This window comes from Panthera onca, chromosome C2, assembly GCF_046562875.1.
Source record: "Panthera onca isolate mPanOnc1 chromosome C2, mPanOnc1 haplotype 2, whole genome shotgun sequence".
Lineage (NCBI taxonomy): Eukaryota > Metazoa > Chordata > Mammalia > Carnivora > Felidae > Panthera > Panthera onca.
In genome coordinates this window covers 108254493-108266723 of record NC_138347.1, presented here as the reverse complement: position 1 = coordinate 108266723, position 12231 = coordinate 108254493, and the positions used below count along the sequence as shown (strand labels likewise).

General features: G+C 37.2%; 1 protein-coding gene across 1 annotated transcript in view; it reads left to right on the top strand.

Annotated features, from left to right (window-relative positions):
• Positions 1–11335, top strand: part of TIPARP (TCDD inducible poly(ADP-ribose) polymerase) — a 29183-nt gene extending 17848 nt beyond the window's left edge. Inside the window, exons 3-6 of the mRNA XM_060639048.3 lie at positions 2570–2738; positions 4072–4232; positions 9607–9885; positions 10563–11335. Of these exons, the coding sequence (XP_060495031.1) occupies positions 2570–2738; positions 4072–4232; positions 9607–9885; positions 10563–11010 (1057 nt within the window). The 3' untranslated portion in view covers positions 11011–11335. The remainder of the gene's footprint in view (positions 1–2569; positions 2739–4071; positions 4233–9606; positions 9886–10562) is intronic.
• The last annotated feature ends 896 nt before the right edge of the window (positions 11336–12231 follow it).

Here is a 12231-nt window from a genome sequence, read left to right as displayed (position 1 = left end):
TCCAGGTGGCCTGTTCTAAGAATTCCTTAAAATACTGAGGATTTAACTCATAATTGGAAACAGTTACTGGGAGATAAACTTAAAGTGGAGAAAATCTGTTTATATACTGGAAACTATGTTAAGAGGGAGAAACAGGTTATTATTTCTCTGCTCAATGAAATCAGACTCTCCTAAAATTAAGTGAAAATTGTTTAAAGCAATTCGATGTGAAGTTTAATTTAGGTATAGGAGTTGCAGTTTTTTTTTTAAGAATTTTCCAGAAACAACTTTTCCTTTTGACTTAAATATCCTTATTTAACATAAATAATTTTAAACAAAGAAATGTCCAAATGTAATTTTAAACTACATTTTATTGTTTTATTCCCATTTTACACTTAATTAAAAGAATATGTTCCTCTCCTCTCTCTCAAAATAAATAAAACTTTTAAATATAAATGTTCCTTTTAAGATCATATCCCACTATTTAGGTCTTTCTTTCTTTCTTTCACCTGTTTCTTTCCTTCTGTCTTTTCCTCTTTCTAAAGAAACATACTGCTTTTTACAAGTTATGTGCTTCGTGGCACCATTAGTTGGATAGATGACTTAGTTTTTGTTTTGTTTTGTTTTCAAATAGAACCTGTTTCAAAAATTATGAACACTAGGATGAAGGGTGGGAAATAGATTTTCTTGCCCTGACGTTTGCCAGGGGTGTTATCGAGATATGTTATTAGGTATTAATGAAAAAAAAGCTAGAGCACTGTCATAGGTTTGGAAGGATACTTTATAGCCCTCATCATGGTACTTGAGTATTTACCTTAGCATACAAAAGGGACTGAGGAATGGTTGTAGTAAGTAAATTGTTTAGCCTTGTGTAACCAAGTTTTTTTCCCAACATTTGACCACAGAATGCTTTTTACGGGGATTACCCATTCACAGTCCTTGAAGCAAGTGTTCCAAGAGCAGAATTTGGAAAGTGTTGTACTAATCAACAAAACCCATAGGTCAAAATTAATAGTTTTCAAAATCCTAATTTATGGCAAGGAAATTAGTTAATTAATGGGAATATTTGTTCAGACACCTGGATTTCACATGAACCAGTCATTGTGAGTGCTACTGGATCTGGAGTATCCTGTGAGTTAGAGGCATCCATTTAGAAATCTGTTGTGGAAAGGGTAGAAAAATGAAGGAATGTGTTTAGAAACTTGGTCACTCTGCTGATACCTATGATGTTACTTTAGGATATATTTTATTTTTCATGTTTTCTTAGGAACAATTTGAAACATACAAAAAGAGAGAACAATACAATGAATATTTTTCTGGTTCCTTAAAATAATTGTTCAAATGCTTCAAACACTAGAGGAAGTTTCATTAAAAAAGGACAAATGTTTGGGGCGCCTGGGTGGCTCAGTCGGTTAAGCGTCCGACTTCGGCTCAGGTCACGATCTCACAGTCTGTCAGTTCGAGCCCCGCGTCGGGCTCTGGGCTGATGGCTCAGAGCCTGGAGCCTGCTTCGGATTCTGTGTCTCCCTCTCTCTCTGCCCCTCCCCCGTTCATGCTCTGTCTCTCTCTGTCTCAAAAATAAATAAAAAAGTCAAAAAAAAAATTTAAAAAAAGGACAAATGTTTTAATGGGACCATCCATTATAATTCTTAAATGATCTTGATTCATACAGTGAGATTTTCTCCTGACAGTACTGAGATATTTATCAAGTGCTGATTCAGCAGCAGCAGACCAGATAACAAAATGACAAAAATATTCTTATAACTAAACTTAATCCAAACTGTTTTTCTCTTCATGTTATACCAACTTTTTCTTTTTCCCTTCAGGATAAAAGATAGTATTGATATTGGGTAGAATAGCAATGCTGGTCTCATCTGGGGTCTTGTTATTTTTTCCTTTTTTTCCTGTCTTTTTTTTTAAGTTTTATTTGTTTATTTTGAGAAAGAGAGAGCAAGTGGGGTAGGGGCAGAGAGGGAGAGAGAGAGAGAGAGAGAGAGAGAGAGAGAATGAGAGAATGAGAGAATGAGAGAGAGAGAATCTAAAGCAGGCTCTGTGCTGTCAGCCCAAACTGTGAGATCATGACTTGAGCCAAAATCAAGAGTTGGATGCTTAATCAACTGAGCCACCCAGGTACCCCTTTCCTGTCTTTCATCAGGCAATATTATATATTCCTGTATTGGCTTAGGTAAAGTGATGCCTCTGAAAAAAGGGCAGTCTTCAACAGAAGTTTCTTTTGTTTCACTTCCGGCTTTTTATGTCAGCTTCATCTTAAAACTGACCCCCTGATTGTCTGAGACCAGGGTTTAGTTCATCCCACTGTAGGGAGGGTGGGATTATGTTGATTGGTTTAGGTCAGTGACTGTGGGATAGCATCAGTCCTACCATAACTCCATGGCCTGGAACTTTTGGTCTTGTTAAGAGAAAGCATGTAGAAAATGAGGAAACCAATAATGTCCTTTTACTCCAAATAAGACAAGTTTTGAAAATTCTACAACATGCTCTACTACATATTTTTAATGTTTGATGAGATGTTTAGACATTTCTTTTTTGCCAATGTATTAACAGTTCTTTTTGGGGGGGTTCTTTTTAGAGGACAAGAATTTTGGGCAGATTTGAATGCCATGAATGTGTATGAAACAACTGAATTTGACCAACTACGAAGGCTGTCCACACCACCCTCTAGCAATGTAAACTCTATTTATCACACAGTCTGGAAGTTCTTCTGTAGGGACCACTTTGGATGGAGAGAGTATCCTGAGGTATTTATAGGTTCTTTTTCCAAAAAGTACATTAAAAAATTTTTTGCCTTTCAGTGTCCTTTCTTTCTTCCTTTACAACAGTGACTAGACAGAACAACAAATCAAAGAGCTTATTGATGTAAAATTGAGTGTTATTGATACAAGTAACATTATTCTGTCTTGCCTTTCTGAAGATGCATTTCTTTCCATTAATCTTCTGGAATACGTAAATACAAACCACTATTATCAAAGAGGTAAAATGTTTTCCCCAATATCTTATACTGTATAGACCAAGTAGTTATATTGGTAAGTACTCAAACTCAGTGCCTCTTTGGAATAATTTTAATGAAATGAGCACTGGTGTAAGTCTGGCTATTTCTAGCTCCTGGGCTCGTGGTCATTGGATCATGTGTTACACTTAGCATTTCGGAAGTCTGACGGGAAACCAGCACTCTTAAGCCCCTGTAAGAAATACTTGACAATGTTTATTTAGCTGTGGTCAGGCAAATCAGTCATTTAAAATACTGGCATATGCATCCTTAGTCTGAGATGGTAAGAATAGCTCATCAATCACAAAGGAAGGTTTTCAAAATGATGGTGGCTTTACTTTGCCTCTGAATGAGAATTCTGAGTCAGTTTTAAAAATGATGAAATGGGCTTTAGAGATTAATTTCACATTCCAAAGATCTGACTTATTTAATTTGATTAAATTCATTTCCAGCATTACAAAAAGGGAGAACTGATTTCTTTACCCTTAGGTTTTATTTTTTAAGGCAATAACAAAAGAAAACTACCTAATATGTTAATTGCTTAATAATACACAATGGAATTAAAATTTCTGAGACTCTCTTAAGTAGTCACTAGTATCTAATACCTTCCATGGAGAATAAGAAGCTCTTAAAATGTATTCTCAGAATACTTGGGCTGTCCCTGTGTTTTTCCTCTGAAAGATTTCTTGGGTTTAGAACTTAACTAGTTTATTTGAACTGTATACACTATCATCTTTAATCCTCTTCTGAAAATTCCCGTAAGAAATATAAACAAAAAAATCTCTAGGACATTGTTAAGGCCTCAAACTAGAATAGAGTAGTTCCCTGGGCCTCAATGTTTCCTATGTTGGACCGTGATCTTCTGAAGAGGGAGCGTCTTTCTATTCTGCATCTTTGCCCCCTATTCCCTCCCCAAAAATCCTGTGTGTAAAGGGAATTAATTTGACCGCCTGTACTTTATTGAAACTTTACTGATGTTAACAGCAAGGTTAGCTATTTTTGCCTTTATAGTAACATTTTTCATATTTCATAGTGATTGCTTTTTTCTAACTTTTTTTTTCTTTACCTTCTGTTTTCTGCTCCAGTCTGTTATTCGATTGATTGAAGAAGCCAACTCTAGGGGTCTGAAAGAGGTCAGATTTATGATGTGGAACAACCACTACATCCTCCACAACTCATTCTTCAGGAGAGAAATAAAAAGGAGACCCCTCTTCCGCTCCTGTTTTATACTGCTTCCATATTTACAGTAAGTGTCCAGTGGAATGCCTAATCTTTACTCTTATTTTATGTAAATGTACAACTGAATGCCAAAGAGTAAAAAATTTTAAGAGACTAACGTGGTTATTACTTCGAGAATGTGAAATTTTGAGTTATTCAATGGGTTTAAGTCTTTAAAGAGTAGCATTCAGATAAGCTACAATTAACCTCACTAAAAGAGTGATTATCCAATTGGTTTTTTGAACTGAAAAGCAAATAGAAGTAACATTTTTACACAATTAAAAGTAATTATATCTGGAATGAGGCAGTTGGCATTTGTGAAGACTGAGTTTCCTGATGATGTCTTTCCATGTAGTGGGACTACTTCCTAGTCCAGGTAAACTGCCAGGACAAGTAGGGAGAGTCCTCCAAGGTTGCTTTCTCCCATTCTTCCTTGAGTGAATTTTCTTGGGAAGAATCCTTTTCAAATAATTTGCATTCTCGTGTGCTAGGTAAGGCCCACCTTCCTGTAACACTCACTAAAATTACCTGTCCTATTTCTAGGTTGAGACTGAACTCATCCTTCTGAATTATAGGTGAGCTCTTCTTCCATTTTCCCAAGTGCCATTTCTTTTTCCCCACCTCTAAATAGCCCACTGGCACATCTCCATAGATGCCAAAAAGGTGGAGCATGTTACCAATAGCATAGCCATCTTTGAAAGTTAGTAACTCTAGGGAAATCGTTATGTACTCTCGTCAGATATACCATATTTAGAACCCGATTTTTAAAATACTAGGTTTACTTGGTTTTATGGACTGGGGAAGCCTAGCGTAATACTGGTTTTTCTCTTCTACCAATCTTAGAGATGCTGTTTTTATATTCTTACTAGTTTTTTTTTTTAATTTCAGTCTCAAACTGTTTTTCCCAGATTATGACAGAATCTTAATGATTCTAATTATGAGATTGCAAAGGGAACATTAAAAACAAAATGCAAAAAAAAAAAAAAATACAAATGAATAAAAATCCCTGAAATGCTCAGTATCCAAAAGCAATTTTTAGTAATGCTGATTTTAGAAATGCATATTGGCTTGGGGTAAATGTGTGCTTTCTTTCTAGTCCAAGTGTGAATTATTTTACCTTGTAGGTTTCTTTTTTTTTTCTTTCTTTTTTTTTTTTTTTTTTAGAATCTAATAAAAATGCCATTTCTGTGATTTCACTAGCACAGCTGGAGATAGTGTCAGCGTCCGGTAGTTAGGAACATATTGTCCTCCTAGTGAGATGGTAGAACTCATTAGTGGGACCAGCAGCTTGGCATGCTGAGCCAATCAAGCAAGATGTAGCTTCTGAGTGAGAGTAAGAATGCTCACCCGAGTACTGCATTGTTGGGGGGGTTTTACAGAACATGATTTGAACATGATTTGTTTCAATCCTAAAACAAGTAATTGTAGAATAACCCCTCCCCCTTTCTTTTTTAAACTTAGGCTTACTTTGTAAAAGTATGAACTATAAACGTCACAAATTTGGCACCTTACTATTTATAACATAGGCTTAATAAGAGAACAAAGAAATTCACTCTATTTTTTCTTCTTTTTCCTTTTTAAAATTTCCTATTTTAGTCTTCTTGTCTGGAACAGTGATAATCAGGTATAAAGTAAGAGCTTAGCAAATCAAAGAGATTATGTAGACACTTGAGTGAGAAAAGAGCAAAGCAGCAGCAAGTTCATCAGAGTGGAATGGGTAAATGCAGCCCTTCAGTTCCTATCTGCCCTAGAGTCTGGAGCTGTGGGGCATTTAGACTGGCCTCGTGGGAAGAAAATAGAGGCCGATTAGTTTCAAAAAGCAGACTGCAGGGATGCATGGGTGGTTCAGTAAGTTGAGCTTCCGACTCTCGATTTTTGGCTCAGGTCACGATCCCAGGATCCTTGGAATCAGCCCCATGCCAGGCTCTGTGCTGTGTGTGAAAACTGCTTGTGATTCTCTCTCTCTCCCTCTGCCATGCTCCCCCACTCTCTCTCTCTCTCTCTAAAATAAAAAAATTTTTAAAAAGGCAGACTGCAAAAATAGATGTCAGAGAGACCACAATTTTAATCTTATTAGCCAGGAAGAAAGTTTTGTTTTTAAGTAAAATACAGACAGTTAAATTAAAACATAGGTGTCAAGGGGCGCCTGGGTGGCTCAGTCGGTTAAGCGTCCGACTTCGGCTCAGGTCACGATCTCACAGTCTGTCAGTTCGAGCCCCGCGTCGGGCTCTGGGCTGATGGCTCAGAGCCTGGAGCCTGCTTCCGATTCTGTGTCTCCCTCTCTCTCTGCCCCTCCCCCGTTCATGCTCTGTTTCTCTCTGTCTCAAAAATAAATAAATGTTAAAAAAAAAATTAAAAAAAAAAAACAAAAAACAACATAGGTGTCAAAAAGGCTACAGTTCTCAGTAAATCAGAGATGCCTAAGAATTGGGAATGCCAGAATAAGAGAGGTGGGGAGAGAAGACTTAATCTATGAATTTCCTGCAAATTTGGCTCTTTATAAATGAGAATTTCCCTGGTGGTGCTTTTTATTCCCTTCAGTTTTATTGAGCTGTAACTGGCATACACCTCTGTCCATTTAAGTTTAAGGTATATAGCATAATGACTTAACATACATATATATTGCAAAAATGATTACCACAATCAGGTTTAGTTAACATCCATCACCTCATAGTTACAAAGAACATATTTTTTTTCTTGTGCTTGCTGCTTTTTAATGAGGCTGATAAGAAGGAGCTTATTCTTTTAATATTATTGGAATACTTGAGCGAGGCAGCATAAGCAAACAAATCTCAGATTTAGAGGTTTAGGAGTTCATTTCAGCTGAAAAGACATCTATCCGGTGCAGTCACCTCATGGTCATGGGAAAGCCTGATAGAGTTTCTTTGACTACTCCTCAAAAAGGATAAAATAAATTAATTTTTACATCATCATTAAAAGTGGGTTAGGAAACATCTTTTGAAGTGGCAAGGGGAGTGAAAGAGAGTGTAAAAGATGACCTTGGATTCTGAAAATCCATTCTTCAGAGGTCCTGAAGTATAAATTCTATACCCTTCAACTTTGCCTGGTACCGCACTGTGAAGCACGCAGTATGTCATTGGAATACTCGTGAGCTAAATATGAACTCGGCATTCCTAGAAAATAAAGCCACGTTTGTAACTGTGCTTGGAATATGTATTTCTAACCCATAGCAACTGGAGTATAGAAGTCCCATCAGACAACTGTCTATCTGCATTTTTATGTTTCAACCTAATTGGGATGTTGGCTTGTTAAAAGTAAGCATCTGTAGGTAGGAATGGATGATAAAATCTAATTTAATGTTTTAGGATGGCTAGGATTGATTTACACAGGCTCATCTTTAAGTATGTGAGTCTTCTATGGTCAGTGCCAGGTTTTCAGTACAGCTGTGACAGCAGCCTAAAACCTATTTTGGGCAGAGTGGTTTGGGAGAATCTTCCTTTCCTTCCTCAACTCAGAAACCTCTTTTGGTAACTTCAATCCCTAATAATACTGGAAAACCTGGTAGGCTGGAACTTACTCTCTTTGTAGAGCAGGAATAGAGGAAACAGCTAAAAATAAGGAGCTTATACTCTATGTTTCCTGCCATTTCTCCAGAGTAGTGATGGCTTTTTAAGGAGTTACAGACCTTTCAGAATCTGATTAAAGCAGTGGGGCCTCTCTTCAGAAGAATGTGCCAGTGAATGAAGGCTCTGGAGGAATCTGTCAGGGATTTATGAAAATGCTCCAGAGGACAAGAACTGTTGTGCCTCTGCCATGAAGATTGGAACAACCAGTGCCCCTTTAAGTTGACCCCCGAACTTAAAAGCACCGAGGGATTCTGTAAGCCCTGGCTCTATCCAGAACTTCTCTGTGTCTCACAGGGACTTTCAGGCATAATAAGTTGTAGGTACAGTGACTTGAAGGGGACGGGTGTTAGAGGAGGCAGTTGTGCTTCTGTAGCTTTTAGCTCTTTAACAAGCCATCTCTTAAAAGTCAAAAAACTGTGTGGTGTGGTGGTGGTGGTGGGAGTGGGAGTCAGGCAAACCTGAGTTGCAACCATGGTATACGTCCATCACTTTCAAGCCTTAGGGGAGAAATTATATCTATATCTATGTGTCTATATATCTATATCTATATCTATATCTATATATCTATATATGTATGTATATGAATTGTGAAGTTTATAGAAGTAGAGAATGCTGCATCTATAAACTATGATAGATAGGCCTGGATTCAAATCCTGTCTCTGTTCTTTGCTATTATGCTAGCAGGATCTTTATTTGAAAAGTATGGATAACCAAGCCATCTTGCAGGGTAGTGATACTGTGTGTAAAAAGCCTGTCCGTAGGATGTGCTTATTACTGTAAGGTGGCTGTGATTATGAGGAGGGTGATGGTAATATATGCTCTTGGAGACTATTTGCATGTTCATTCAGAGTCGTAACCTCTGTGTCACAAAGCTCTTTTGAAAATTTTAGTTTCTTAATCCATTTGGCACACTCACTGCTTCCTTGTGACCACTCTGTGCTGATGAGTGTTATAATACCCTGACCCTGAATCTGGGTCTCAGGGCCAGGATTTCCTATCCCTCTGATTCTCCTCTTTTCCTCTGTTTTGAAAATGGCCAAAAAAATATAACTTAAATTTAAGCATTTAATTGGGCAGGAATAAGTAACCATCAAGCTGCTACTTATCTAAACACATCTTTCAAAATGTAAAGACCTGAATTGTTAAAGGTTCAAGAATATGCATTCTGGTGTCTAGAGCTTAAAGTTAATTAGCTCAATCTTAAGCACACCTAAAGCTATAAAATTTGAATAGAGTTGATGGTTTTCTTGTTATGTGATATTGAAAAATGAAGCAAAAGCCAAATGTCAGCTTTCAGTGCCTACTCCATTGATTTTTGTTTGTTTCTACACAAAAAGTATAAGCTTTTTTATTTTTAATATCTTATGTCATCTTCCCCTGCCTGCCTTACTTTGTCTCCCCATTATTCTGCTCCCCCCACCTACATAGCCTTTAGTAATGGCAGATTTTTTGCTTAGTACAGCAAAGTTTGAACAATGCATATAAATTGTCGTTCCCTTGAAACAGTTTCTTTAACTGTAAGCAAAAGAGGAGTCCAAGATTCAGAAAGTAAAGATATTTATAAATTGGCTCTTGCTTGCTTGCCTTGTAGCAGTACATTCCAGAGTTTTCTCCACCAGGAGGATAGGTTATCTGTATACAGGCAGTGTTACTCTAAGTTTTTTTTCTTTAATACATAGCATTTTCTATGTTGTTTTTTGAATAAGCATTTAAGCTATACAAATTATAATATTAGATATTGCTATAGAGCACTATAATGTGAGATGTGCTTATCTCTGAATGTTTTACATTGACATTCCTTCCGCTCCCTTCTAGGACACTTGGTGGTGTTCCCACACAGGCTCCTCCACCTCTTGAAGCAACCTCCTCGTCACAGATTATCTGCCCAGATGGGGTCACCTCAGCAAACTTTTACCCTGAAACTTGGGTTTATATGCATCCATCTCAGGACTTCATCCAAGTGCCTGTTTCTGCAGAGGACAAAAGTTATCGAATCATTTATAATCTTTTTCATAAGACTGTGCCTGAGTTTAAATATAGAATTTTGCAAATATTGAGAGTCCAAAACCAGTTTCTTTGGGAGAAATATAAAAGGTGAGTCAGCAGTATGAAAAGTTCAAGAGAACTTTTCTTAATGTAGCTAATGACAAATGCAGAACATAATAGTAAAGACTTTCACAAAACCTAATATGTTCGTATTTTTTCATATATTAACTCACATATACTCTTCAAACAGACCTATAAGTAGGATTGTTGCAGTGTACATTTTACAGAGAGGAAACTGAGTCATATAAAAGTTCAGTAACTTCCCACATGTTATACAGCTAATAAGATATGTGCTAGAGTTTGAACCCTGGCAGTCTAACACCAGAGGCTTTGCTCTTAATCACTTGACTGTGCTGCCTCTCAAATAACAAATGTGGTACAAAAAGAATACATGCAGATTTGAGGAATCTCAGAATTAAGAGACCCTCAGGTTAGTGGAATTAGACAAGCCATCCTGAGAAGGTAAGTCTTTGAGCTAGATTTGAAATGGAAGACAAAGTAAGTGAACAGGTGTTGGGAAAAAAAATGAAAGGGCTTTTCTTGTCTGCAGTGGAAAAGATAAGTGTACACTTTTAATATGATCGTTGATGACATTGTGCCCTTGAAAACTACTTTAACACTTCCTCCCCATTGAAACCATAAAGAGAAGTTTATGACTATGTCTTGCCTATTAAATTGATATGTACCTTCCTTTTTCTGAATTCCCTGCCCACTGTTTGCATTAGGAAAAAGGAATATATGAACAGGAAAATGTTTGGCCGTGACAGAATAATAAATGAGAGACATTTATTTCATGGAACATCCCAGGATGTGGTAGATGGAATTTGCAAGCACAACTTTGACCCTCGAGTCTGTGGAAAGCATGCTACAATGTTTGGACAAGGCAGTTACTTTGCAAAGAAGGCAAGCTACTCTCATAACTTTTCTAAGAAGTCATCCAAAGGAGTCCATTTCATGTTTCTGGCCAAAGTGCTAACTGGCAGATACACGATGGGCAGTCATGGCATGAGACGGCCCCCTCCTGTCAATCCTGGCAGTGTCACCAGCGACCTGTATGACTCTTGTGTGGATAATTTCTTTGAGCCTCAGATTTTTGTCATTTTTAATGATGATCAGAGTTACCCTTATTTTGTTATCCAATATGAAGAAGTCAGTAACACTGTTTCCATTTGAAAAATCTTGGTACGGCTAAGTTATTTGATATGAACTCAATCCAGCGTTTGTAGCAGGTTTTGGATGGGTAGGACAGAGTGGGAACAGCATTGGACATTAATAGGGCACTTTTAAGACCCCTTTTTTTAAGTGCTAGAAAGTGAAAATTTTTTAAAGAAAAACACAAGTTTTAAAATGACCACTTATTCTTTAATTATTTACTAATTGTTGTTAGTGTACTCAGTGTGGAAAAGACTAAAGATTGCATTCTCTTTTTATTCACACTTGTACATATAGGCAGCAATGGTATTAGGAGCATTTAAAAAAAAAAAAAGAAAGAAAGAAACTGAACAGCCTAACTAATTAAATGTGACTTAAGCCTGGTAGAAGTTTGGCCAAATGAAATGGAGGCTGTGAGCAAGGTGAGGATTCTATTTATTTATAATGATAAAACTGACTGGAGCTGGTACTACCATACTTCTTCCCTGTCCAAAGCATCACTTGTGGTGTAGGATAAGTTCACGAAATTCTGGTGGGTGGAAAGAAATTTTTATTTTCTATCAGCAGAACTGAAATGTATCACCCGGCCAGAGAGCGACGACTTTAATTGTTCTCCAGAGTTTGCCATCAAGTGAAAAAAAGAAACCATTTGAAAAATTTTTGTCACCAGCAAAATTTTTCACTAACTGGTTATATAAAACATGATTATTGTGTTGTTAAACTTCAGCCTTAGAAAGCTCAGTCTCTTCCATTATCATCTACCCCAATCTGAAGGAATCGGGCAGCTAGTTTGGTTAAAGCCAGTCTTGAGGATTACTAGTATTACTTTATTTTAGAGTTCCAGACCTAGGCCCTGACTGAAGGTTTTAGAGAAAGGAAGTTACATCTATAACTGAATTGATAAGGTTTATGACTGTGCTTTGCACAAAGTAGACTCTCAAAAGTATTTATTGGCTTGGAAGTGATGTTAAAGGTGGTTATCCCACCCCTGTGCCTGCTCTGCCAGATGCAGCTGGGTTCCCTTGCTGACTCTGTACTTTACACTACTTAATAGAAACACAAACTGGGAAATTGTGCCACTGGCCCAGCTGGAGCGATGTTAGGTGTGTATGCTAATGCCTCACTTCAGAGAGTTAGCAGCTAGGTATACTTTGCCTTTAGCAAAGCAAATACCTGGATTGGTAGAAGTGGAAGTGGTTGTTCACAAAAGAATTCACCATGGAATTCTTTCAGATACCAAGC